This window comes from Porites lutea, chromosome 5 (assembly GCF_958299795.1).
Source record: "Porites lutea chromosome 5, jaPorLute2.1, whole genome shotgun sequence".
Classification (NCBI taxonomy): Eukaryota; Metazoa; Cnidaria; class Anthozoa; order Scleractinia; family Poritidae; genus Porites; species Porites lutea.
The window spans coordinates 7,674,566-7,697,817 of record NC_133205.1 but is presented as its reverse complement, the minus strand read 5'-3'; the positions used below and the strand labels follow the sequence as shown (position 1 = coordinate 7,697,817).

General features: G+C 40.4%; 1 protein-coding gene across 1 annotated transcript in view; it reads left to right on the top strand.

Moving 5' to 3' along the window:
- The window catches only part of LOC140937838 (uncharacterized), a 39,855-nt gene that overhangs the window by 15,306 nt on the left and 1,297 nt on the right, over positions 1-23,252 (top strand). Inside the window, exons 4-10 of the mRNA XM_073387414.1 lie at positions 1,011-1,073; positions 2,364-2,573; positions 5,335-5,446; positions 14,307-14,488; positions 18,909-19,709; positions 20,792-21,064; positions 22,567-23,058. Coding sequence (XP_073243515.1) covers positions 1,011-1,073; positions 2,364-2,573; positions 5,335-5,446; positions 14,307-14,488; positions 18,909-19,709; positions 20,792-21,064; positions 22,567-23,058 — 2,133 coding nt within the window. The remainder of the gene's footprint in view (positions 1-1,010; positions 1,074-2,363; positions 2,574-5,334; positions 5,447-14,306; positions 14,489-18,908; positions 19,710-20,791; positions 21,065-22,566; positions 23,059-23,252) is intronic.

Sequence of the window (23,252 nt, the reverse complement as noted above, 5' to 3'; positions counted from 1 at the left end):
TTATTTCGTTGATGTTTTTCGTTCTCGCGATCCAATGGTTACATTCTATGCCAGTCTTTCAACTAAAATGAACGTAATAAGATTAGGAAACATACAAAAACGATAAAGAAATTAAACGATCGTATCTATAGTACTTTTTATAATAACACAACAGTAAATGTCGAAGCCGATCTAGTGTTCATACCTAGAGATAAATCTATCTCGAAATGGTTTTACCCGCGTCAGTCTGAATCCAAATGTATCTAATTCTTTATTTGTGTTAAATCTAGACCACAGAGGATCAATGTCTGCAGGAAAGAGCGGTTCAACTTTCGAACGCACTTATTTTTCACTATTTATAATTAACAAACTGAGGTTTCAAATTACAAAAAAAGCATTTCAGAATTAAGTACAAAAACTCTTAAAGAAGGATAGCCAGGAAGATTCAGCCCAGTTTTGTCAGTTCAACTTATTGAACCACGGTGGTTTTTAGACCATACAATGGGGCATGTTATATCCCCAAGCATTTCTTTAAGAGGGCTCGAACGAATTTCTGTTGGGAAAGTATGATCCATGGGAGAGATTCAGAATCACCCCAGTGGCGGATCCAGGGGAGGGGCCGGGAAGGCACGGGCCTTGCCCCCCTTACTTTTAGACGAAACAGAGGCCCGAAGGGCCGAAAAAAATTTTTTTGAGACTGGCGCCCCCCTTCCCTTATCTCTGGATCTGAATGACTGGGCCTCCCCCCTTATCTGAAGGTCTAGATCTGAAGTACAGATTATAACAAGTAAAGAGAAAACTTGGTCAGCTGGTGAAAATTCACGTTTGCCGTAAACGTGACTGTAAGCTAAAATCTTTCTAATGACTGAGTTTTAGTAACGGAGCAAAGATATCCTTGTTCGTTTTTGGATGCTTCTAAAATAATCTTTTGTCTCTCTCGCGAACATCCGAACGGCTGTGGGAGGTCGGGATGAGACACGGGTTTATTTGCTTGATTAAAAAGAGTGATTGTGTTTTTGTGCTGATCCTAGAGGCTGAACATGGACTGGTTAGAAAGCGGCGAACGTTTGGTTCCTGGAAACCACCATGCAACCGTAAGTAATATCATGAACTGAATTACCGTAAATCCTCTATTAAGCCCCCCTCTCAAATAAGCCCCCTCCCACTAACAAGCCCCCCTTTTCAGGGAAAGAAAGTAATAAGTCCCCCATCCCCTCCCCTAGTTGTTCTTCACTAATAAATGATATACTGTATCAATCAATCACGACCTCCGACTGTTAAGCTTCGTGTATGTAGCAGGGGTACCATAGTTGTCAATAAAAGGTATACGAAAGGGGTCCCTTTTCTGTCAAAAATGGTATAGAAAAGGGTAAAGGGTTGGACCCCTGAGAGTATTTTCCCTGTATAAAGCTTTGTCTAGTAGCCCTCCCCCCCCCCCCCCCCTCACCTCGCTCGGGCTCGTGATGTTCGGCCGTGCAGGTTGCAGAAGGAGAGAAGGTCCTGGCTGACAGTTGTCTCGAATGATCGCTGATATTTACCTCGCCGCGATTTATTCCGCCACTATTCACCTCGATTTGAAAGAAAAATTGCTAATTCAAATATATGGGACTTTTATAAACCCAATTCCCAAATGATAAACGGCTCGGTGTGTGCTGTATATAGAGCTATTGATGCACGATACCGGCTTGCTTATAAGAACAAAAGAAACGTAGTAGCTAGTTGTTTGAGATGATAGCCTTCTTTACCAATTTTTTATGACACCGTAAACAGTAAGAAAAAAAGGATAAAATTGTTCTGACCGTCATGGGCGCCAATAACAACAAAAACCGTAATTTTCTAGATAAGTTTTTTTCTTTGGGAGCCCATAACCCGGAGTGATCACCTCCTTTGTGTCCATGCAGTGGCGTTTCCATAAACCAGTTTATTTCTAGATCGATTTTCCAACGAAGTTTGGCTATCAAATAAGTATTATAAATTGAGATGCAAAAGGTTGTGACCAGAAAAAAGTATTTCAGTGAATGACGTTTGCGCATTTGCTTAGGCTTGACATCAGGCTAAAAAACAATGAGAAAAAACAAACTATATTAGCGTCGGAGTTGCATTTACTGAGCTCTATTTAAAAAATCTTTTACAATTGTAATTTCCAAGTGTCAGTAGCCATTGTGACACTCTCTCAATCTCTAAAAAAATGTCTGCACTTGTAAGGTACACTTCTTTAAAAGTTTTATACAATTTACCACTGCAGTAAGCATACCCCAGCTTTTTCACAGAGCTGGGTGACCCGGACCAAGTAGTAAATAGGGGTAATTGACACGCAAAGCGCGCGAATTTACTTTTGTTTTATTAATATTTGCAACAAATCAGTGAGAATGTTTCCATTTCAGTTACCAACGGCATCTATTTAGAAAGATGGGACCGAATAGATTATAAGCGTATACAATTCCTCCTCATGGACCCTCGTTATCCAAGGCTGCCATCGAAAACAATATGTCTTCCTGATTTCCAGCAACCGCAGAATTGGGCTGATTATTTCGGTGCTCGAGCAAGGACGTATTTTGTTCCACAGCAGACCGGAATCTACCACTTTATGCTCTGTAAGTCCATTTGACGATTCGTACTTAAGGATATGAGAAAGAAATTGTTCGTTTAGTTTCGTCTCTAACTACCTCAGGGAATTACTCATTCCCTTCTATTCTCTCTTTACACATATATGTGCTTATTGTGGTAAGATTAGATTTAGTAAAAGTTTTTTACTTTCTTCCTGAATTGGCGCCACTAACAGGCTAACAATTCATTACTAGAGTGATCAAGAAAATATATGTTCTGCAAAGGCAAGCATGATGGCTCGTTTAGCCCGTTTCAGGGACTTCCAGGCGTTCAGGGAGTTTTCAGATAGTGGAGAGTGGACGTGCAAAATGGAGAGTGGAGAGAGAAAAGAAGAAGAAATGAAGTGGAAATGAAGAGGGAAGGGTTTGTTCTCTCCTAACCCCCACCCTCGCCCCGCTGTTTTTTCGTGCTCACTTTTCTTTGCCCCTTCCTCACAATCTGAACGCCTGGAACAGGCTATCGTTCGCCTGAAAAATTCTGAATGAAAGAAAAAACAAACAAACAAACAAAAACTAAAAAAACCCGCCTGCTCTGCAGGCTAACTAATTCCCAGCCAAGAGAGAGCTTCAGCAACCTTAACGACGACTTCGGTGAAAACGTCGCTAAGAAATGAATGTTTGTTGTTTCAAGCGTATAGTTAGACCCGCTTAATTTGTCAAATGTGAGTGATTTTTCCTGGAGTTGAATTCTTAAAGACTGTATTTAGGTTTAAACAGAGAAATTCGTAGGTCGCACTGGGAAGTTTCAAGGTCATAGTCGTGCAGTGGGCGCCAAAGAAATGTATGAAAAAGTGTATTGCACATGCAGAACTGTACGCTCACCAGCCGCTGTACGGGAAATGAGCCCACTCTCCTCCCTGCAAAGACAAATGAGCCCGTTTAACGCCCTTAGCGGCGAGGAGCAAGGAGAAAGGCTGTATTCGCAGGCTGGTTTCTTCGAAAGTTCCGGTAACTTTTCGGACCCTGAAAGCCGTTTCACGTTTGCCGTGTTTACATTCAAGATCGAAGTTCTAATAGTTTTTAAAATTATACAATGAAGCTAACAGCTAACAAAACAAAATTGAATAGTAGCTCATAAACTATCCAATTTTTCTTCGTCAACTGATATTTTCATCGTATCATTTTCAAAAGTGTTCATTATTTATCCTTGATTGAAGGGAAGGGGCGCATTTTCTACTGATCCACTTTCAATATCTTTAAAACTGCCCCCTCGGGCATCCCCCTATTCTTTATATAAGTGCAAATAAATAATTCAAACGATGTGTTATTCAAGAATTGTTTTGGCCTCACTCTTCTTCCAGATTTGTTGCTTGAAGCTGTACTGGGCTAGGAGCCTAATAATCTCCTGACTGGGCATAGTAACGTCTGTAAGCTCACTTTCATTGTCGGTTGATTCACTGTCAAAATCGCTATCTCTTATGTCCTGCATCACCAGTGTCAACCTCTGCTAAAACCACAGGTTTCCAGAGTTACTCGCCTATAAACAGCAGGCTTCAACCTTTAAGGAAAACTGATGAAATCTATAAAGCTCAAAAGATTGAGACAGCCAAGTTAGTGTTCCTTCAGCACATACGCACACCCATATGACAATGTGTCTGGGTAGAGTAGCTCTTCACCTTTGATTCCAGCCTTCAAATCTCAAGTGTTGTAAAATACATTAGTATTATAATTATTATTATTGTTATTACAAGTTTGACATCTACCCCCACTAACTATGTTGACACAGTAACTATCCCCCCAAACCCCTCCCCCAAAGGAAGCACTTCAAACGTTTCTGTTCCCCTCATGATTTTGCCGAGCCCCCCCCCCCCCCCCTCCCCCAACGGGATAAGTAATGAAGACTCCTTTATTGTAACTTTGATCTTGAACTGATGCAAACACGGGAAACACAAACAGCTTTCAGGGCCCGATAAGTTACCGGGACTTTCGAAAAATGGGCCAGCCCGGGAGAACGGCGGAAATCGAGGTTTAGCCGCGTAGCACGGCGGTCTTGGTTTGGCGCGCTAAGTAAATAAGGGCGGGCGAGGGCAGAGAAACCGCGAGGAGATTGGGGCGGGAGCAACTTGGTTTCTATTTTTCTCGGCCTCGCCGCTTGTTCTCGCGCTTCGCGCGCGAATTTCGCGCCTTCGTTGCTCGTGCGCCCGGCTAGACGAAACCGCCATGCTACGCAGGCTAATCGAGGCTAGGCCGACTTACCCGCGTTTTGCTCATAAAATCACAGGCTGTCCAGACGTAGTGTGTAGCAATATATTAATATTCACATGGACAAAATGGGATGAGTCGTCGAAACTCTCATGAACTAGAATAGTCCAAAAGTCAAAATATAACAAAACAAAGCTAAGATACCTTTAACTGAACGTCTCCTTCTCCTGGCCGGTTAAAGTGGCATTTTGTTTGGGTTTTACAATCGTAGGTACTATCCACTAAAGAACCTACAATTGCAAAACTCAACAAAATGCCACTTTAACCGGCCAGGAAGAAGAAGGAGACGTTCAGTTAAAGTTATCTTAGCTTTGTTTCGTTATAGTTTGACTTTTGGACAATTTTAGTTCATGGGAGTTTCGACGACTCATCCCATTTTGTCCATGTGAATATTAATATATTGATACACACTACGTCTGGGCCGCCTGTGATAAAATCAGTTGGTTTTTGACGTTCCCGTTGCAGCCGTTGTCGTAGTTGCTTAAGCCTCCTAATAACGGCTGCGAAAGAAAATTTTACTGATCGTAGTTGATAACTCTTTTCTCAGCTTCTAACGCTGGAAGCCAGCTGTTTCTTAGTACCAATGAGAAACCTGACTCAAAGTCAACGATTTCTTACGTAGCAGGAGGATTTCCAACTGCTCCATATGAGTTTGACAGGTGAGATAAAAGCTTCTATTAATAGTATATTTTGTAAATGTTTGCCCCACCTTAAACAGAATAGACTGTGCAGGATAGTCAGAGAAGGCAATCTTTAATCCAGGATTCTGGTCCTCTTTCAATACACTTAAAACCAAGATGGCTGCCCCTGTCGGTCAGCGCTCGATCTCCACCTTACGGAAAAATGTGGGACTGAGAATAGTCTACTGGAGTATCAGACTAAAGGACTGAAGGGCGCAACGTACCATGTTATTGATTTCAGTTTCTTTTGGCCGAAAACAGCGAACCGAACACAGCTTAGTGTTAAGAGGATAAAAATTAAAAAGTCATATTTACTCATCCCCGGATCTTAAGAGACAGGAATAAATTTTGATATATCGAAACGAGACGAACATTAGTCTTAATTGATCTACGAGCCCCTTGGTCTCCTAACAGGTTAGTACATATGGATCACCCAAAAGACGCTTTAATAAACTTTTGCTCCCGATCAAGAAAAGCGGATAAAAAGCACCTCGCCAGTACCGGGTTAGCCTGTGTACGGTCTCTCCCTCCTCTCTCTAATCCCGATTCTATGGAGCCGTAGCAACGACGACAGCGACAGCGACGAGAACGGCAAAAAGGCAGTACTAGGTTAATAGGCAAAACAGCAACTCTGCACGTGCATCTCGCTTTATCTGTACATTGAAGAGGCGTGTATAAAGTTAGCCTCCCTCCACTCTGTCCCCTATTATGTTTGAGGGAAGTAGGCGGCTGTAAACAGGCTAATACAGAGTGAGCTTTTAGTTTCAGTGACGGGATTAAATAAAGGACCATATCGGGGACAACCAGTAATATAATCAACCTTATATGTATGAATCTATACAGGTATGCGAACCAAATATCTCTTCCTATTCCTCTGGAGAAGGGAAAATATTATTACATGGAAACTAGAATGAAAGATGATCATCAAAATGATCACTTAGAAGTTGGAATGCAGGCACCTGACGGGACAAATTACACAGTGATACCCTCGACATTCTTGAGGACCAGTTTGCCTGTTCCACCTAGTAAGTCTTGAAGATTAAGTATTGTTTGTTACTGTTTGCTACGTACTGTTCCACAAGTAACTGTCAAAGATTTCGATTGGTGGTCTTTCTCATTTGAGAGAGTTCGGTGGGAGAAAACTGTCAAGCTTACAGGGACCTGCAACATAGTTGTCTATTCACGGTACGAGCCCAGGATGAACAGAAAAAGTAATTGTCGACTCGAAAGAATTAGATTTCGAACCGAAAAATGTATCTTATCTAAGAGAATTGTAAATTGCCTATTGTAAAGGGCCCTACAAAAAATTGTCGGTTTGTACGTGTCTTACGAATGGATAGAATCATTTTCTACTCCGAAGAATTCGGCAGAGTGACTTAATTTGTCAAACGGAAAAGTGCATCTCATTTAAGAGAGCTGGAAATTGCCAAGCATAAAAGACCATACAGTGAGTCGTCGACTCCTACATACCGGCTCCATAAGTAGACAAAATCATTGTCAAACTGGAAGAATGAGTTGTCAGTAAACGGAAATTGATTTTATTGGAGACTTCAAAAATCTTTAAATGATATGAGGGGCTTTGCAACTGCAGCGAAGTGTTCCTACCGTTTGAATTTTACGAATGGACAGTCTTTGGGGACTTGATATAAGTTGCCAAACGACAAAATAGCGTCTCAGAAAGTCAGCATGAAATTTTCTAGCATGTTGATTTATGGGGCTCTATGACAAACTTCCCGTTCGTGCGACTGCACGAATAGACTGTGGCTTGTTTTTGACTCGACATGGCCCCTCCGGAATCGGGGAAATTTTTGCTTCTGGAATCCAGATTGCATCAAATTTTTGCTGTGGAATCCGGAATCCCGGGGTTTGAAATCCGGAAAACAGCTTTTAGAATCCGGAATCCCTCTAACCATTGATAAAGAATCCGGAATACGGCATCTGTAATCTGGAATCCACGCAGCCTCGTTCCCAGTCGTCCTCGGCGATTTCGGATGTGACGTCACCTGTCAAGCTTGTCGGGAAATTCGCCGAGGACTCTATCGCACTCGGTTCCAAGCCTCCTCTGGTAACTCGGATAGCGAGAACTGGCCTAGGTACGAGGCTGGAATCCACGGCGTGGACGAATCCATAATCCAAGATTGGATTCTCTTACTTGGGGCGAACTCGACAGAATAAGTTGTCGAACAGAAAATGGATGCATTTTTGATTGGTAAATTTTCTTTTATCAACAGGAATGAAAGGAAAGTTTACCGATTCAGATAAAATGGACTCACGCCCATTATCACCTGAACAACTAGAGAGATTTGTTCATAGTAAAATTATAATCTAATTAAATTCTTGCAAGATATCTATTAGCCTCCCACGCAGACGTTCTTAGGGGTTTGTCGTGCGTTCCTGCCCCACTAAGGACGTCTGCGGGGGAGACTAGATATCTATAGAGCCTTGACAGGGAACGCCCACTTTTAGCGATCGGAAGTATCAGCTCGCTAAAAGCTTCCCACGTTTTTCACCCCTTTTTTCTCTTTGTATGTCCCCTGGAAAGACATTGGAACTCTAAAACGACAGTAGGCAAAGCATTCTGGAACAGCAATAACGCCACCAGCTGCAATGCTAGTAATGCAATCTCTGGTAATTTTAATTTTCAACTGCCCATGCAAGCTGGTATTCAATTGATTTCTCTGATAGTTGCCTTAAGGTTCTTCTGCAGGTGGTCATATATTGCTTCAGTTTTCGTCAGACAAGAGACTTTAACCTTCAAAAAGTAACAGTGAAACGTCCTTACCAGCCACTAAACAACGACGTCCAATGAAGTGTACCGCTTCAGCAGTGTTCTACTGCGCAACATATGCTTTACTATGTAAATTTTCAAACGGGGTCAAGCAAGGCGATAAAAGACACGAGTCAAAAGGTACGTTAAATGGTTTTAGCACCACTGCAAAAATTTTATTGTCGCTGTTTGTTGATAAAACTCGTTATTTATTGTTTACATTTAGGGCCATTCTGAAGCTAAACAGAACTAAATGGAATAAGAAAATAACACGTAAACGTCTTTACTTAATTGTAGAATGACAAGGCAAACCGCGGCGACTGTCCTGATATCAACTTTGAACTGAAAAGTTGACTTGGCAAACACGATTCTTTGATCGCATCTCGAAGTGATAACCACTTCTTTCTGACCCTAGATGTATCTAATCCTGTTTACCTGTTTATTTTTTGCGTTGAATCGCACAGATATGAATGTCATAGTATTAAATGTCTGGACAAAATTAGGCTTTCAGAGTTTTAAACACATGTTTTTGTAGTAGTCAAGATTAACGAACTTGAGCTCTAAATAAAGAACAAAAAACACTTGTTGATGAAAGAAAAAACACATAATAAAGGAAACAGAGGAATTAAGTCCAATACATTATTGGTAAAACGTACTGAAGGCGGGCAGATTGATTGGGTTTATAACTAATAGTACTCCGTATTAAGCGATCTCGAACGCTTTTTTTTGGAAATAGCTTTTCGATCGATTCATTGATGATTATGGACGTATGGTAAAGACAGAAATTGCTCACTGACTGTTTATTTTTAAGAGATTAGCACTTCCAAAAAATCGTCAGTCAGCCAAATGTATTTCAGTCCTGCCAGGTACGTTAAAAACGAATTTAAAATCCGAGGACGGCGACGTTAGCTGGTGGTGACAGTCGGGTGGGTCGACGCTTAAAATGGTGAATTTGCGTTCCGGCTTCCAATCATCATCGCAATTATTATCCCGACCAGAACTCACCTACTTTGTCAAATGTAGGCAAAAACTTTCCGGGAGTTGAATTCCTAAAAACTATATCCAACTTCAGAGAGAGAGAGAAAATTTCGACTTCGCTTGTTTACGTTCTTCATAAAAAGTGAAATTTGGCATTAAGTTCTCGTTACTGTCGTCTTCGTGATATCTTAAACTGCCTAAAATTCGAGATCACACTGTAGGAGAATAAATCCGTTATACAATATCACTAAGCTTTGAGTGCCTTTTTTAAAATTCTAGGAGCTAAACGTGAACTGCTTAGAAAGCGGCGAGCATTTGGTTCTTGGAAGCCATCCTGTAACAGTGAGTAATAAAGTTAATTATAAACAACGAAAATTCTTCTTGGTAACGTCTTTGATTGCTGACGAGCCTTAAGCGAGCCAGCACACTATTCTCTACAATAGCGGGAAAAAGCCAAAATTTGTCGGATGCAAGATCAGAAGCATGCGCAGTCGATTGCTTTTGCTTATTATCCGGGGTATTCGCTCCTGTACGATGACATCACGTAAAACGCACTTGGACTTCGAATAGATTTCAGGGTGCAGGCAGAGGTCTCTCACGACGAGGCCAAAATTTTTGCCTCGTCGTGAGAGACCTTTGCTAGCAGAGAAGTAAGCGAGATGTGTGTTAAACAATTGCTTTTTTCATTTTCTAGATGTCTATAAAGTATTCATCAATTTCTCGATCCAGAGCGTTTTAGTTATGAATCTCGTGGAAGACAGGAGGATTATGTGTTTGGCTGCTCTTTTTGCTGATTCGCAAATACATATGGAGGAGCGAAGATATCGATCATTCAAATCCTCCTTTTTGGAAATAGTTTTTTCCCTGTACATTCAGCAGGAGTGAAGTGCCAGGTAAACATACTTCCATTCGGATTTAACCGCCGAATCTGGCTTGCTGGTCTCGTGAGAAAAGACAGGACGGTGCGAAGCATTAACCTGATAACACAGCCTTGCGTCTAAAGCTGCTGCGGCACATGCAAATCAAAGTATTATTTTCGCCCGTTGAGGCGTTAAATCTGATCGTTATGTCAAAATCTGTACATGTCGAGTTAAACAATTCAGCCGATAAATAAAGATTTTACCACTGAATTACATTTGTTCGATGAGGCGAAAGAAATAGCTTGGAACCTTGGATTCAAAATGTATATCGCTCTTTGAAGCTATCTCCTCATGGCTAACCATTCAACTGCACAATTATTTGACTGTCGCGTTCGCAAGCACCTGCCACGCAGGCTACCGTGGGGTCCAATTGTTTTCTTTTTATCTTCTCGAGCACCACATTAAACCGTCGTTCGGCCATTGACCTTGATTATTGCTGAAAATGTATTAGCAATGCCTTCGCAACGCCATTCGCGAACGGGCAAAAATTGTTGAGATAGAAGAGCAGTCAAACGCATTAAAATCTGTTGTCTTCCTCGGGATTCACCACTTAACCGTTCGTGACCTTGATGAATACTTCCATTCGCAAATAAGGAAATCTATAAAATATATCAAAAGGCAATTCATTGAAACTCAGGCCTCGTTTTTCATCTGCTTGCACTCTGGAAATTTACTCGAAGGGCTCTCCCCTTTTATGCTAAAAATGTCATATTTATTCCTTTTTAATACTTAGGCTTACCCACCCTCATTCGCAGGAGTTACTTTCTTTTTCTTCTCTATTTTCAAACTGTAGTCTCCGTATTTTCTTCCGACTCTGACGCCAGCACTTACCTGCAAATTGAAACCCCTAGTTAATATGTTAGTCAGTTTTCTGACTTGTCTGAAGGTGAAATTACATTAAAGCAAAACACCCCTGGGCCCAGTTGTTCGAAGGCCGATTAGCGCTTAACCCGGGGTTACATTTAACTCGGGTTTCTCTTTGTTGTGTTCAAAAGCCTTTTTCTCAGATAATTTTCTCTGTTATATTTAGAGCTTCCAATCATCAACTTGTAGACAAAAAGAATTAAATCTGAAATGCTTTCAATCCCTTCAAATCTGAATTCAAATCTTGCACTAACCCTGGGTTATCTTAACCCAGCTTTGAACAACTCGGCCTTGGAAGATATTACTGAAGCCGTTCACTTAGCTGAAGGATTGCACATAAAATGTCAGAATTGTGACTCGAATGTCTACTCTCTACACTCTACTCGTATCTCTGTCACTCTAATCTTGGCTTACGGCTCATTTTAGACGTTATCGTCCGACTTCTTAGTCGCCAGAAGAGCCCGGGGGCCGCGCCCTGTATATACAGGGAGGCTTCAGGGAGATGAAAGGGTAGAGATTTCACTTGCAACATTCCAGTGAAACTGTTTTCATTTCAGTTACCAACGGCATCTATTTGGAAAGATGGGATCGGATAGATTACAAGCGTGTAAAATTCCTCCTCACGGACCCTCGTTATCCAAGGCTGCCATCGAAAACAATATGTCTTCCTGATTTCCAGCAACCGCAGAGTTGGGCTGATTATTTCGGTGCTCGAGCAAGGACGTATTTTGTTCCACCGCAGACTGGAATTTACTACTTCATGCTTTGTGAGGGCATTTATTTTGAATTTCAAAATTTGTACCTTAGTCATAATAAGGCATGCAAGAAAGAGGAGTTTAGTTTCAGAAAAAAAGAGATAAGGGGGACAAAGGTCAATGGGGTTACGGTTGATCAAAGTCTTTGGAGACAAGCGCGGCGGTAGATCGGTGAATACTCAACAGTGCAACTGAACAAACCAAACTGATTCGTATTCTTGGGGTTTTTGACCAATGAAGGGGTTTGATCCAGAAAGGCAAATGTTATCCAGTCTGCATAACAGGCGCTGTATAAACCAAGCGAGTCGAACGCAGCATTTTGCGCTTCGCGCACTTGCCGTGTTTGCCTCGCATGGCTGATAAAGCGCCTGCTCTGCAGGCTAATGTTATCAAAATGCTACGCAATGGAATTGTCATTATTAGACATGCGCTTACCGAAAGTCAGAACTGGCGCGCGATCGAACTGGTTATTTTGAAATTAAAAAATTCTAGGTTTTTCTCGAAATTTTCCCAAAACCTACCAATGCCGAATATACCCTTGATGAATAGGTTGATTTGGTTGAATAGTCTTGATTAATAGAGCCTAGGGATTCTCTTTACCACTGTAGCGGTCTGGTCGGCCGGTTCTAACAATGACAAGCGCCCTCTTATCTTCATCTTACTGGCAGACCGTTACTCTCCCCTTCCAGTGGTTTTTTACTAGCGACCAACGAATTTTCACGTTTACACTTTCCCCTAGTCCCTGTACGGCGTTCTCCATGGCCTTCTCAGTCAATAGGGACTAGGCAAATATGTCGCAAATATTTACATACAGGGGAGTAAATATATGGCAAATATAGTAAAAGTTGTGCAAATCCATTTTTTCGTGCTCGGTGTATAACGTGTGCACGTAATTTCTCTCAGCATCAGATGCCGGTAGTGAGCTTTATATTAGTACCAATGAGAAACCTGTTCACATTTCGATGATTGCGTCGGTTGCGGGAGGACATCCAACTAAACCATATGAGTTTGATAGGTGAGTTGAAAGATGTTTAACGTAGAACGCGCTTGGAATTAATGGGCGCAAGAAAGATTATTTGGCCTTGACAGGTATGTGCCGCTGAACAGGGTATGGTTTCAGGGTCTTGAGTCTTAAACAGGGGATATAGTTTCAAAATTTAGCGTCTTGAACAGGATGTCTTTTAGGATAAAAAGCCTTTAAAAAGGTGTGAATGTTGGCGATGAGTGGTCTACATGGTATCAACGGGAATGTTTTTTTTTTCCAAAAAGTCTCATTCCAAGATGTTTGTTTAAAAAATGGTTTGATAATGTATACGGAACGAAATTAATAATAATAATAATAATAATAATAATAATAATAATAATAATAATAATAATAATAATAATGATTTGGAGGTAGCACATCCACAAAGTGGTTCTTCGTCTACCCTACCCAGGGTCTTAAGTAAGGTCTCTTGTCTTAAGGTGGCTCGATATAGTTTTTCAAGGTCAATACCTCCCACGTTTGAGCGTAAACTACGTCGCAGTAAACAAAGAAAAAAACAGAGAACTGTTTTCATTTTCACGTGAACAGCAGTAACTAACAATGCATTTGACATATGCAAAAATACTAGGTATTGTTGTGCACGAAAATATGAAACTTGGAGACAATAACCCTGAATAATTGGAAAAATTGACACCACAGTTGTATTAGATAAAGATGAAAATTTGTTATTATAAGGGTTGCAATGACATCGGAGTTGTCACAGCAACGAAATGACGCCATTACCTATTTTGCTTGCAGCATGGTTTCTCGGCACTGGAGAACAGTTTCCAGTGCCGAGAAATCATGCTGCAAGCAAAATAGGTAATGGCGTCATTTCGTTGCTATGACAACTCCGATGTCATTGCAACCCTTATAATAACAAATTTTCATCTTTATCTAATACAACTGTGGTGTCAATTTTTCCAATTATTCAGGGTTATTGTCTCCAAGTTTCATATCATGCAACTGTGGTGTCAATTTTTCCAAATCTTTGTTTATGGCGACGTAGTTTACGCTCAAACTTGGGAGGTATTGACCCTGAAAAACTGTATCGAGCCACCTTAAACAGGGTAGCGAAATGAATGATTTTTGTCTAACACAGAACTAAACACGGCAAACAGTAAATAGTATACAATTGAAATAATCAGGTCTGATGCGCGCTGGTGCAGTTTGAACTCCGTTATGTGCTTTATTATAAGTCAATACTTCTTTGGCACATCGGTCTACATGTGTGTTAACCGACAATGTTTCTCAAAAAATCTAATTCCATGATGCTAGTTTGAGAAATTACTTTATTCTGTGTGTGGAAACGAAACGGATGAGGGTCATGAAATTAGGTCTCTTGTCTGAAACGTCTGAAACAATGTCGTGAAATGGCGGCACACCTCTTCCCGAACGTCCCTTGAGTGACCGCGGGTCAATTTATGCAGGTTTTTATTTATACATCCCGACTTTTACCCGGGATTAAAGAACCAAATCGAAGGCATAAGAGACATAATCTAATCAGCGTTATACGTATGGACCTATACAGGTATCGTAACCAAAAGGCTCTTCCTATTCGTCTGCAAAAGGGCAAATATTATTACATGGAAACTAGAATGAAAGATGATCACCAAGATGATCACTTAGAAGTTGGAATGCAGGCACCTGACGGGACAAATTACACAGTGATACCCTCTGCATTCTTGAGGACCAGTTTGCCTGTTCCACCCCGTAAGTCAGTGACAATGAACTTTTTCGATACTGTCAACCTGGCCAGGCTTGTTCAAACGTTGGATAGCGCTATCCACCGGATAATTCACTATCCAGCAGATAAGTATAAGGGAAACTAATTGCGCCATTCTGTGGATAGAGATTTATCTAGTGGATAGCGTTATCCACTTTTTGAACAACTGGGGCCTTAATGATAAATGGTGATGATGATGACGATGATGATGATAAATACTTGATTGGTGGGAGGCAAACCATTATCACGAGGAGCCGCAAGCAGTAAAATTTCTGTCCCGTAATTTAATCAGTTAAATCATCAAAGTTGACAGGTCTTTCTGATGATCAAAGCGACCGTTCGGTTTACCATTTACGCCTTCAGTGCGAAGACTGTCACGGGAACATTAACACCTTCAGGATAATTGCTTACCATAACAGTCGTAGGTCGCGCGCGTCCGGTCGGTTTCGAAAAACGTGATCGTGACTGTTGTTTTCATTCAATGACTGTGCGCGTTGATATGCCAACGTTTAAAACAGACTGCAACATTAAATTTTTGTTATAAAAGCAAAGAAGTTGCTGAGTAGAAACTAAACCGTCCCAGACTTATTCCGTTTCATTCGTGTACTTTCATTTTGATGGGGTCTGTATGATGAATTTACTTCTGCCTTCTAATCAGGCACGTAAACAACATAGAGATAAAACATTTCATTTTGCTTTTGTGGAGTAAATTCATCTTAAAAAAGTTAAACTAGTGGACCACTTTTTCCGCGTACTTGTAAAAATAGGCATTTAATATGTCGCGCTACAGTGTGAAAATCTTCTTGTCGTGGATTAGATTTCAGTATACATATTGTTAATCTTCATTTCGCGCCAGAATAAATTAGTTTGCGCGCAAAAAATCACAAGGTCCCACTTCGAGTCCACCTTCTGGAGATACGCCGGCATGGTAGCTGGAATACATTACCGAGGCGAAGATCTGGCATTTTTTCCTCCTCGTCTTTGTTTCCCCGCGATGTTTGCTTATATTTGTAGTGAGAATGCTGTGCATATCGGTGGATTTTACTTCAGTCAAGCGGCTTCAGTTCCTGCGGCTTGCTACTCATCATAAAGAAAAGTGTCGGAATCGCTTTGTTCGCCTTTAACAGATTTGTTGTCGAATGCAAGGTAAAAGAACGGACTACTGTAAGGTAAGAATTAAAGTTTAAATTTGTTTCTCGGCGAAAATAGTGCATACAACTCGTGAAACCCGTGAGTATTACCTCTGTTTAATATACCGAATGTCATGCGATGACTCATCGCTTTTACGATGGATAAGACGGATACAAACAATAATTTCTTTCGCAACGTTTGGTATAATTTACTTAATATGGAGATCATAGATTTTTCGTTATATATGCTTCATTTCTTCGCTTATTCCGGCTACGTGCGAAAAATTAGACAATGTTTGTGTGTTATAATTATACTGATAATTTCTTGCACCTTGAAACTCATGAAAGCCAAACTTGTTTAACCCTAGCAAAAAACTCTTTTAATGGAGGAACTCAACCTGATAGTTGCACTAAAATCTAATAATTTTTACTGCATTTGCTTTCTATAACCTCGTGGGTAGAACATACCTGAAGGTTACATTAATAATAATCACTGCATTTGCTCTCTGTAACCTCGTGGGTAGAACATACCTGAAGGTTACGTTAATAATAATCATTGCACTTTCTCTTTGTAACTTCGTGGGTAGAACATGCCTGAAGGTTACGTTAATAATAATCACTGCATTTGCTCTCTGTAACCTCGTGGGTAGAACATACCTGAAGGTTACGTTAATAATTATCATTACACTTTCTCTTTGTAACTTCGTGGGTAGAACATACCTGATGGTTACATTAACAATAATAATTACTGCATTTGCTGTCCGTAACTTCGTGGGTAGAGTATACCTGATGGTTACATTAATAATAATAATTGCGGCATTTTCTCTTTGTAACGTCGTGGGAAAAAAAATTAATGCCTCTCTCCTAGAAATTTTGCCCTGTCCTTTGAACATAGTGATCTTTGGGTAGCGAATTCACGAAAACAGGTAAAACGCTTTTTTTAACAACAGCACTTATATTATTTGGCTTTTTGAGGGAGGTTGAACATTAATGGAATAGAATATAAAAAAATCTCATAAAGCGGAAAAAGTTATCTTTACAAAATGCGCTTTGACAATGTCAAGGAGTAAAATAAGCTGAAGTGATGTAGTTATAGCCCGAAGAAAACCTATTCCTGCATGAAAAGCAGCTCTGATTCCTTTCTCTTAACTAGAAGAGATGCATATCCCTGTGAACCAGTTTTTTAACCAGGAGCGATTCCCACTCACTTCTGATACTTTGTTGACACGAGTTCCTATTTCAATATATGTCTAATTCAAGCTTAGCCGCGTGATAGCTCTTCATTAGCGAAAAGGTCCAAGTGATATCTTGATTGACGTGTTGTTTAGGATCCTGAGGTTTTTTGACACCTTTTCTCTAGCTTAACTGGCGAAGATATTCTAGGAATTTGCCCTTCAATTCCAAATTCTTTGATGTGCCGCCAGATGCCGTGCAAAAATATCACCGCTTGCGGCTCCTCGTGATTGCCAGTTGGCTATTTTATGTGCTTGGCCGCCGACAATTGGAACTTGAGATTACCGAGAACAAATCAAACTGGCGGTCAGGGCGGGACTTGAAATCTGTAAATAACAAGTCCAGCGCCTCAGTGACCTCCCAGCGTGGGCTGATTGAGATGTCAGAGAGCAGACAATGGTTCGGAGGAAGATTTCTCTCGATTCAGCGGGATGAGTTGTCGAAGTCCGAAGGAATAATGCATATTGTTATTATAATAATAATGCATATTAGAATCCTTCGAATCGACAACTTCATTAAGAGCCTATTGTGACAATACGCTGGAAATTTCTTTCTTCCCATGTAAAGAAATCCGAATTCCGGGGTCCCAGAAATTTTTGCCTGTGAAATCCGGAATCCAGAAATGTTTTCTTGTGAAATCTGGAATCCTGACTTTCTGTAGAATCCGGAATACTGGTCTAGGAATTCGGAATCCTACTAACGATTGGAATCCGGAATCCCAGTTCCACTGACAAGAATACGGAATCCAGTACCTGGAATCCGGAATCCGTAGCTTGGAATCGACAATCCAAGACTGTCTTGGATTCCCTTATCTGACAATCGGACTTAATCCTCTCGGCTGTGTATTCCCGCTGTCAGGACAAGAAATATGGAAGAAAAGTTTTTTTTATGAAAAAGGCAAACAAATTCAAGTTGACCATTGGTCAAATCAGGAGAGGGGACATTTATGTCTATTTTGACAACTTGCGATCTCTAGTGTTTTAATTCCTAGTTGACAACGATTTGATTCATCCGTACGACGAATGAGATGCATTTTTCCTCTGTCGAATTTAAAGCGTTTTTTCATTTGTATGATTCCGTGGAGTTAACAACTTCTCAACGGCCCAGTTTATCAATCGAACACTACTTTGGGGCGCTATTTATCCATTCATTGTGGCCAAGAAACATATTTTTCGGGCTTGTACGTCACAAGTGTGAGTGTGATCTATTTGGAAGCACTGTTAACTTCCAAAAGTCACGATCGAACAAAACGAGAAAACAAACAAATAATTAACGAAAACAAACAAATAAACAAAATAAACAAATAATTAACGAAATGATAGGTTTATCCAAGATTCAAATTCGAAACCCTTACTTGCTAGGTAAGGTACGCACTTACCATAACGCTACGTAATGAACCAGAACCTCAAGTGAAAACAACATTGTTCTTAACGAAGTGATAGATTTATCCAAAATTCAAACTCGAAACCCTTGCTTGCTAGGTGAGGTACATGCTTACCAAGACGCTTCTTAATGAACCAGATATGAGCCTCAAGGGGAAAACAAATTGCCGGAGGAAAACGCAGTGTAAAGCCGGTCAAGCCGTATTAAACGTCAAGCATGTATCAAAGTTGTATTTCAGGAAAAAAAGCAGGGGTTTGACTGTAGAGAGCCGAATTTGGATTCCTTTTTTGCATTCGAAGAACAAATGCCCTGTAGAGCCGATATACCGACGACAAAACTCGACTGCTAAGTAAGACGCAAAACAAATGTTCTCTTATGTCGGTCTTATTTTGAATTTAACGGCCTAAATCGCTTCCATTTCTGTTTAAAGTACTTCCACAGTCGAAATTTATCGCCAAAAGCATTTCGTGGCGGCTAAAATGGCTTTTTTTGCGAGGTTTTGTTTACTCGCGGTCTTTGCTAGCTAACTCTGGACACCCGTGAGCTCGATATATTGCCGCTTCGTGTTTCAGGCTACCTCGCTAGAGATCCATGCGTATTCAAGCAGACTGACTTTGTTTATTTCGATGTAAAATTAGTTGCTTTTTTTGCTTATGAACAGATCAAAACTTCTCCTACCAAGCCATTTTGCTTAAGGTAGCCGCAGAAGCTGGTGCGAAGGCTGGACTATCTTTTGGCGAAAGATGGGCCAAGAAAACAGGCGCAAAAGCAGGAGCTAAAGCTGGTGCAATGGCAGGAGTACAAGCTGGAGCATGGGCTGGAGGAACCGCAGGAGAAAACGCAGCTATCAGAATGATGACAAAAACACTGGAGGATGGGTTAAACAATCTTCATGGTAACGACGGGTATAAATATAAGATTAACGTAGTGGATGGTAACGTGGTCTCAGTCACTGGACCTGGAATGACAGGAGCCAGTGCAGCTGCAGGAGCAGCAGCGAATGCTTGGGCTGGAGGGACTGTCGGGGTAGGTGGGGCTGGTGGAGCCGGCAGAAGTGCAGGCTCGGCTGGAACTGCTGGAACAGGTGGCACGGCTGGAGCTACTGGTAGTGGTGGAGCTACGGCAGCTGCAGGAAGTACAGGTGCAGCGGCAGGTGCTGCTGGGGGAGCCGTTGGAGCCGGAGGATCAGGGGGTGCTGTAGGTGCTGGGGCTACTGGGAGCACTGGTACAGGAAGTAGCTCGTCTGGTGGTGCTGCAGCAGGAGGTGCAGCGGCTGCTGGTGGAGGAGGCTCTCAGGTTTCCGGTGCTGCAAGTGTAGGCGTTGGAACTGGAAGTGCTGGAACAGGCGGAGCCAGCTCTGGCACAATAAAACCTGCCAAAGTGACGTATATACCAAAACCAGGAGAAGATCCACAATCAATGGCACTTAATTTGGTCTGGAGGGCCGGGGGAGCGAGGAAAAGTAAGTCAGATAATGTTATCGATACTAGCAAATTAAATTTTGCTTTGGAAAAACCGCTAATGTTTGGATAGACGGTGTAGCTGTTTTTACAAGATCATTTTTACGTTTAAAATCATTCTATCAAATTACTAAGAATATCTCATGTCTGAGTTCAAATGTAAGTTTTGAAGATAGATAACGAGGCAATAGTTAGTGAATAGTTATCTGAAAAGTTTGTATTTGCTTTTGAAGTATCATCTTTTATCAATAAATTGAAACCATAGAAGAGATGAAGTCATCTTTCTACCCTTGCATTCATGCATGCATGCATGCATCCATCCATTCTGATTCATTCATTCAGTCAGTCATTCATGCATGTATTCATTCTTTCATTCATTCATTCATTCCTTCATTCATCCATTTACTGGGTTATCAAAGTTTTTGATATTTTGGGGGGCTTTGATCTTTACCTCTCCACCTTTGAGCGGCACAAGGCTCAAAAACCGCGGGTGAAAGTAAAAAAGATAAACCTCAAACGAATATTCTTTCTTGCGCTCAACTATGGAATAAACTTCCAGAAGATGTCAAGCTGGCCCATAATGTTAATATTTTTAAGTCTAAGCTAAGATCAATTCAGCTGTAATTTTTATATTTTCAAATTTTTTGTAATTTCTATAGTTTTTTATATTCATTTTATATACATAGAGTATACATTATACGTTTAATTTTTTTTATACTAGGTATTATTATATAATTTTAGATTAAATGCACGTTCGTATTTTGAACGAGCACTTGTACTCTTAGACGATAACGAGGTTAAATAAATTAGTGTTGTTGTTGTTGTTGCTATAAGTATAACCAGCATTATCTGAATTAGTAGAAGTCATATGACTTATAGTTTTCTATTAATAAATTTTGCAAGTTGCAATAAATTGATTAATCTATCATAATTGTTACCTTTTAGAGTTATTAAAGCAATGAAATATAAAAAAGGATTATCCTGTATAAAGATTCGTTTATTGTTGTTCTTGTACTTTTCTGTTATTTTCATTATACTTAAATATGTCTTTCTAAATTATTTGTTCATTATTTCTTTGTCTTAGTTGTAGCAAATGGAATGTATACTTTTCATTCAATGGTTGCACCGTACAGCCAGGAAGATGCCGTTCTCAACGATTGCTGGAGATCAAAAAATGGTTTATTCTATGTAGATAAATTTTGTCAGGTATTTATTACCCGTATTCCTGCCTTGTCAAAAGAAGCCAGCACATCGAGAGACACAGTTTCCTTTGAATCTGCATGTCGGCCAGGATATTTCTTGCGCCAAAAGAACTATCACTTCATTCTCCAAAAGAGAGACGGAACGGAACTTTTCGGTAGGTATACATGAGAATCTTTTGCTTTTAGATCCAAGCCGCGGGGTGTGGTGCTCCCTTATATAAGCTATGGTATGGAGGCATGTGCCGCCCCAAATGGTACAGTATTTGTCACAAAAATGGGTATAGCTTTTGCCCATTATGGTCTATCTAAATACGGATACGGTTTTAAATGGAACCACGAGAACGTATAAATTTATTAGTTATTCAGCTATAAACGTTTTTTTTTTCAGATGAATAAGATCGTCTAGTGTCAAATACTTAATAATAAAAATTGAACAAGGTAACCGTGGGAGGTACACCCATATATGGGCCATATGGATTTTTAGGGCTTCCATCCTTAAATAGGGCATTATTTTTACCCTTGTTTGCGTTGTGCTCGTCTATCCTCCCTTGGTTCTCGGTGTGATCCTTAGAAAGGGTACCGTTGCTATAGGAGCTAAAAATTCAAGTTCGTATCGCGTATATGCCCATCTGCACGAAAAATAAATCACCTGTTAAAACTAAACTTTATTTTCGAGAGAAAGGAAGCAGTTAAAGAAATTAAAGATTCGTGTGTTTCCATTAAATTCTTAGTTTTTGTTTTTCCCTTGAATTGCCACATTTTTCAGGTTTGGGCCTTAAATAAGGTATCAGTTTTGGTCTGTCTGATCCATAAATAGGGTCAGGGTTTAAGACGGCACACACCTATCCAATTTATGGGATAACTGCCCCCACCAGGAAAAAGGTAATAGATTGGCGAACAGAGAAAAACTTTCAGAGGCCAGTTCTGAAAAAAGGATGAGAAAATGTTTTGGACTGAGATAAGGCTAGGATTTGGAAAACCGTGCGAAAGTTTTTAAGAGTGAAAGTTTTTCCTCTACACTTAAAGACTCAGTTTCGCGAGCCGCCACTTTTCTTCATGCTTAGTAACCTAGCCCTTTTATCCGTGACGGCATTCCGTCGAAGGTAAGCTGATTGGCGGGAAGTTCAATTGGAATGCTAACTTTCAAGAAACAAAAGAGGCAATGCCGATTTTACTGTCGGGAATATATATATTTCTTTTAGCAATATTTATGAAGGCACGGGCTTCTTCTTCAGGGTCTTGCATACAATGATAAGATAAAGCTAAGACGTTAAAATTTGAAATAAAGAATAGCTAGCCTGTACACAGAGGTTGTTTTATTTTTTTTCTTTTTGGAAAAAATCGGCCAGCAAGCGATAGTGTGCGATATGATACTATAATAATAGGTGAAAATTTAAATTAGAAGAAAAGAGAACCTAAAAAAGTACATCTATATGAAAACAAAAACCGTTGAATTAGTGATATGAAAGAAATTTGAAATGTAAAAATAGTATAAATAAATGATTACAAACGGAAGAAATAAAACATTTAAAAAAGATTGCAATATTCTTTAAATTATTCTGGTACGAGGATTTTGTCCACTGAATATTAAGATTACTCAATTTCCTGGTGGATTCCGTCTTAACATTTTAATATTCATTTGTTATTAAATCCCTAGATAAAGACAGTTCTTTTTTTGTCTACGACGTCGTGACGTACACTCGCAATTTTCTCTTCAATTCGATGCACAAAGACTGGTATATCTGCGACGAAGGTAGGGCTGAAGATCGTGGAGTTCACAAAATAAGTAAACTTGCTCTAGACTTTTACAGTGGTAACCCAGACGTTCTTCCACGATGTGCCTTTATACTCAACCCATTAAAAAAAAATGGCAACAAGTTCAGGTACTGTAAAAACTTTATTGGGCCAGTGGAAACTCCAGAAATAAGCGGACAACCTCTTCCTCATCCACCTCATTTGGTTTCGAATAAACCACCGTCTCCTTTTGGTCTACCAACCTGTATACCAGTTTGCCCAGCGGGACCAACACAGCCTGGAGCTCAGGCAGGACAAGGGAGTATGGGCCAAGCGGGTCCCGGCGCCTCCGCTGCTGGAGCGAGTTCATCACATGGAGTTCAACCCTCAACAGCTGTTCAACCCTCTAACAAACGTAAGAGATAGACAATGAATATACGTAACTTCCTCAAATACAAGTTTTCCCGTGAAAAATCCCCCCTTCCCTTTGATACAAAAAAAGAAGTAATTGCTGCCACCTACTCATACCCTTGAGTATACAAGAGAGATGATAAACAAATATGGTGTCAAATGAGCGCCTATTTAAATTTTTTGAGTCGAGAGGATGGC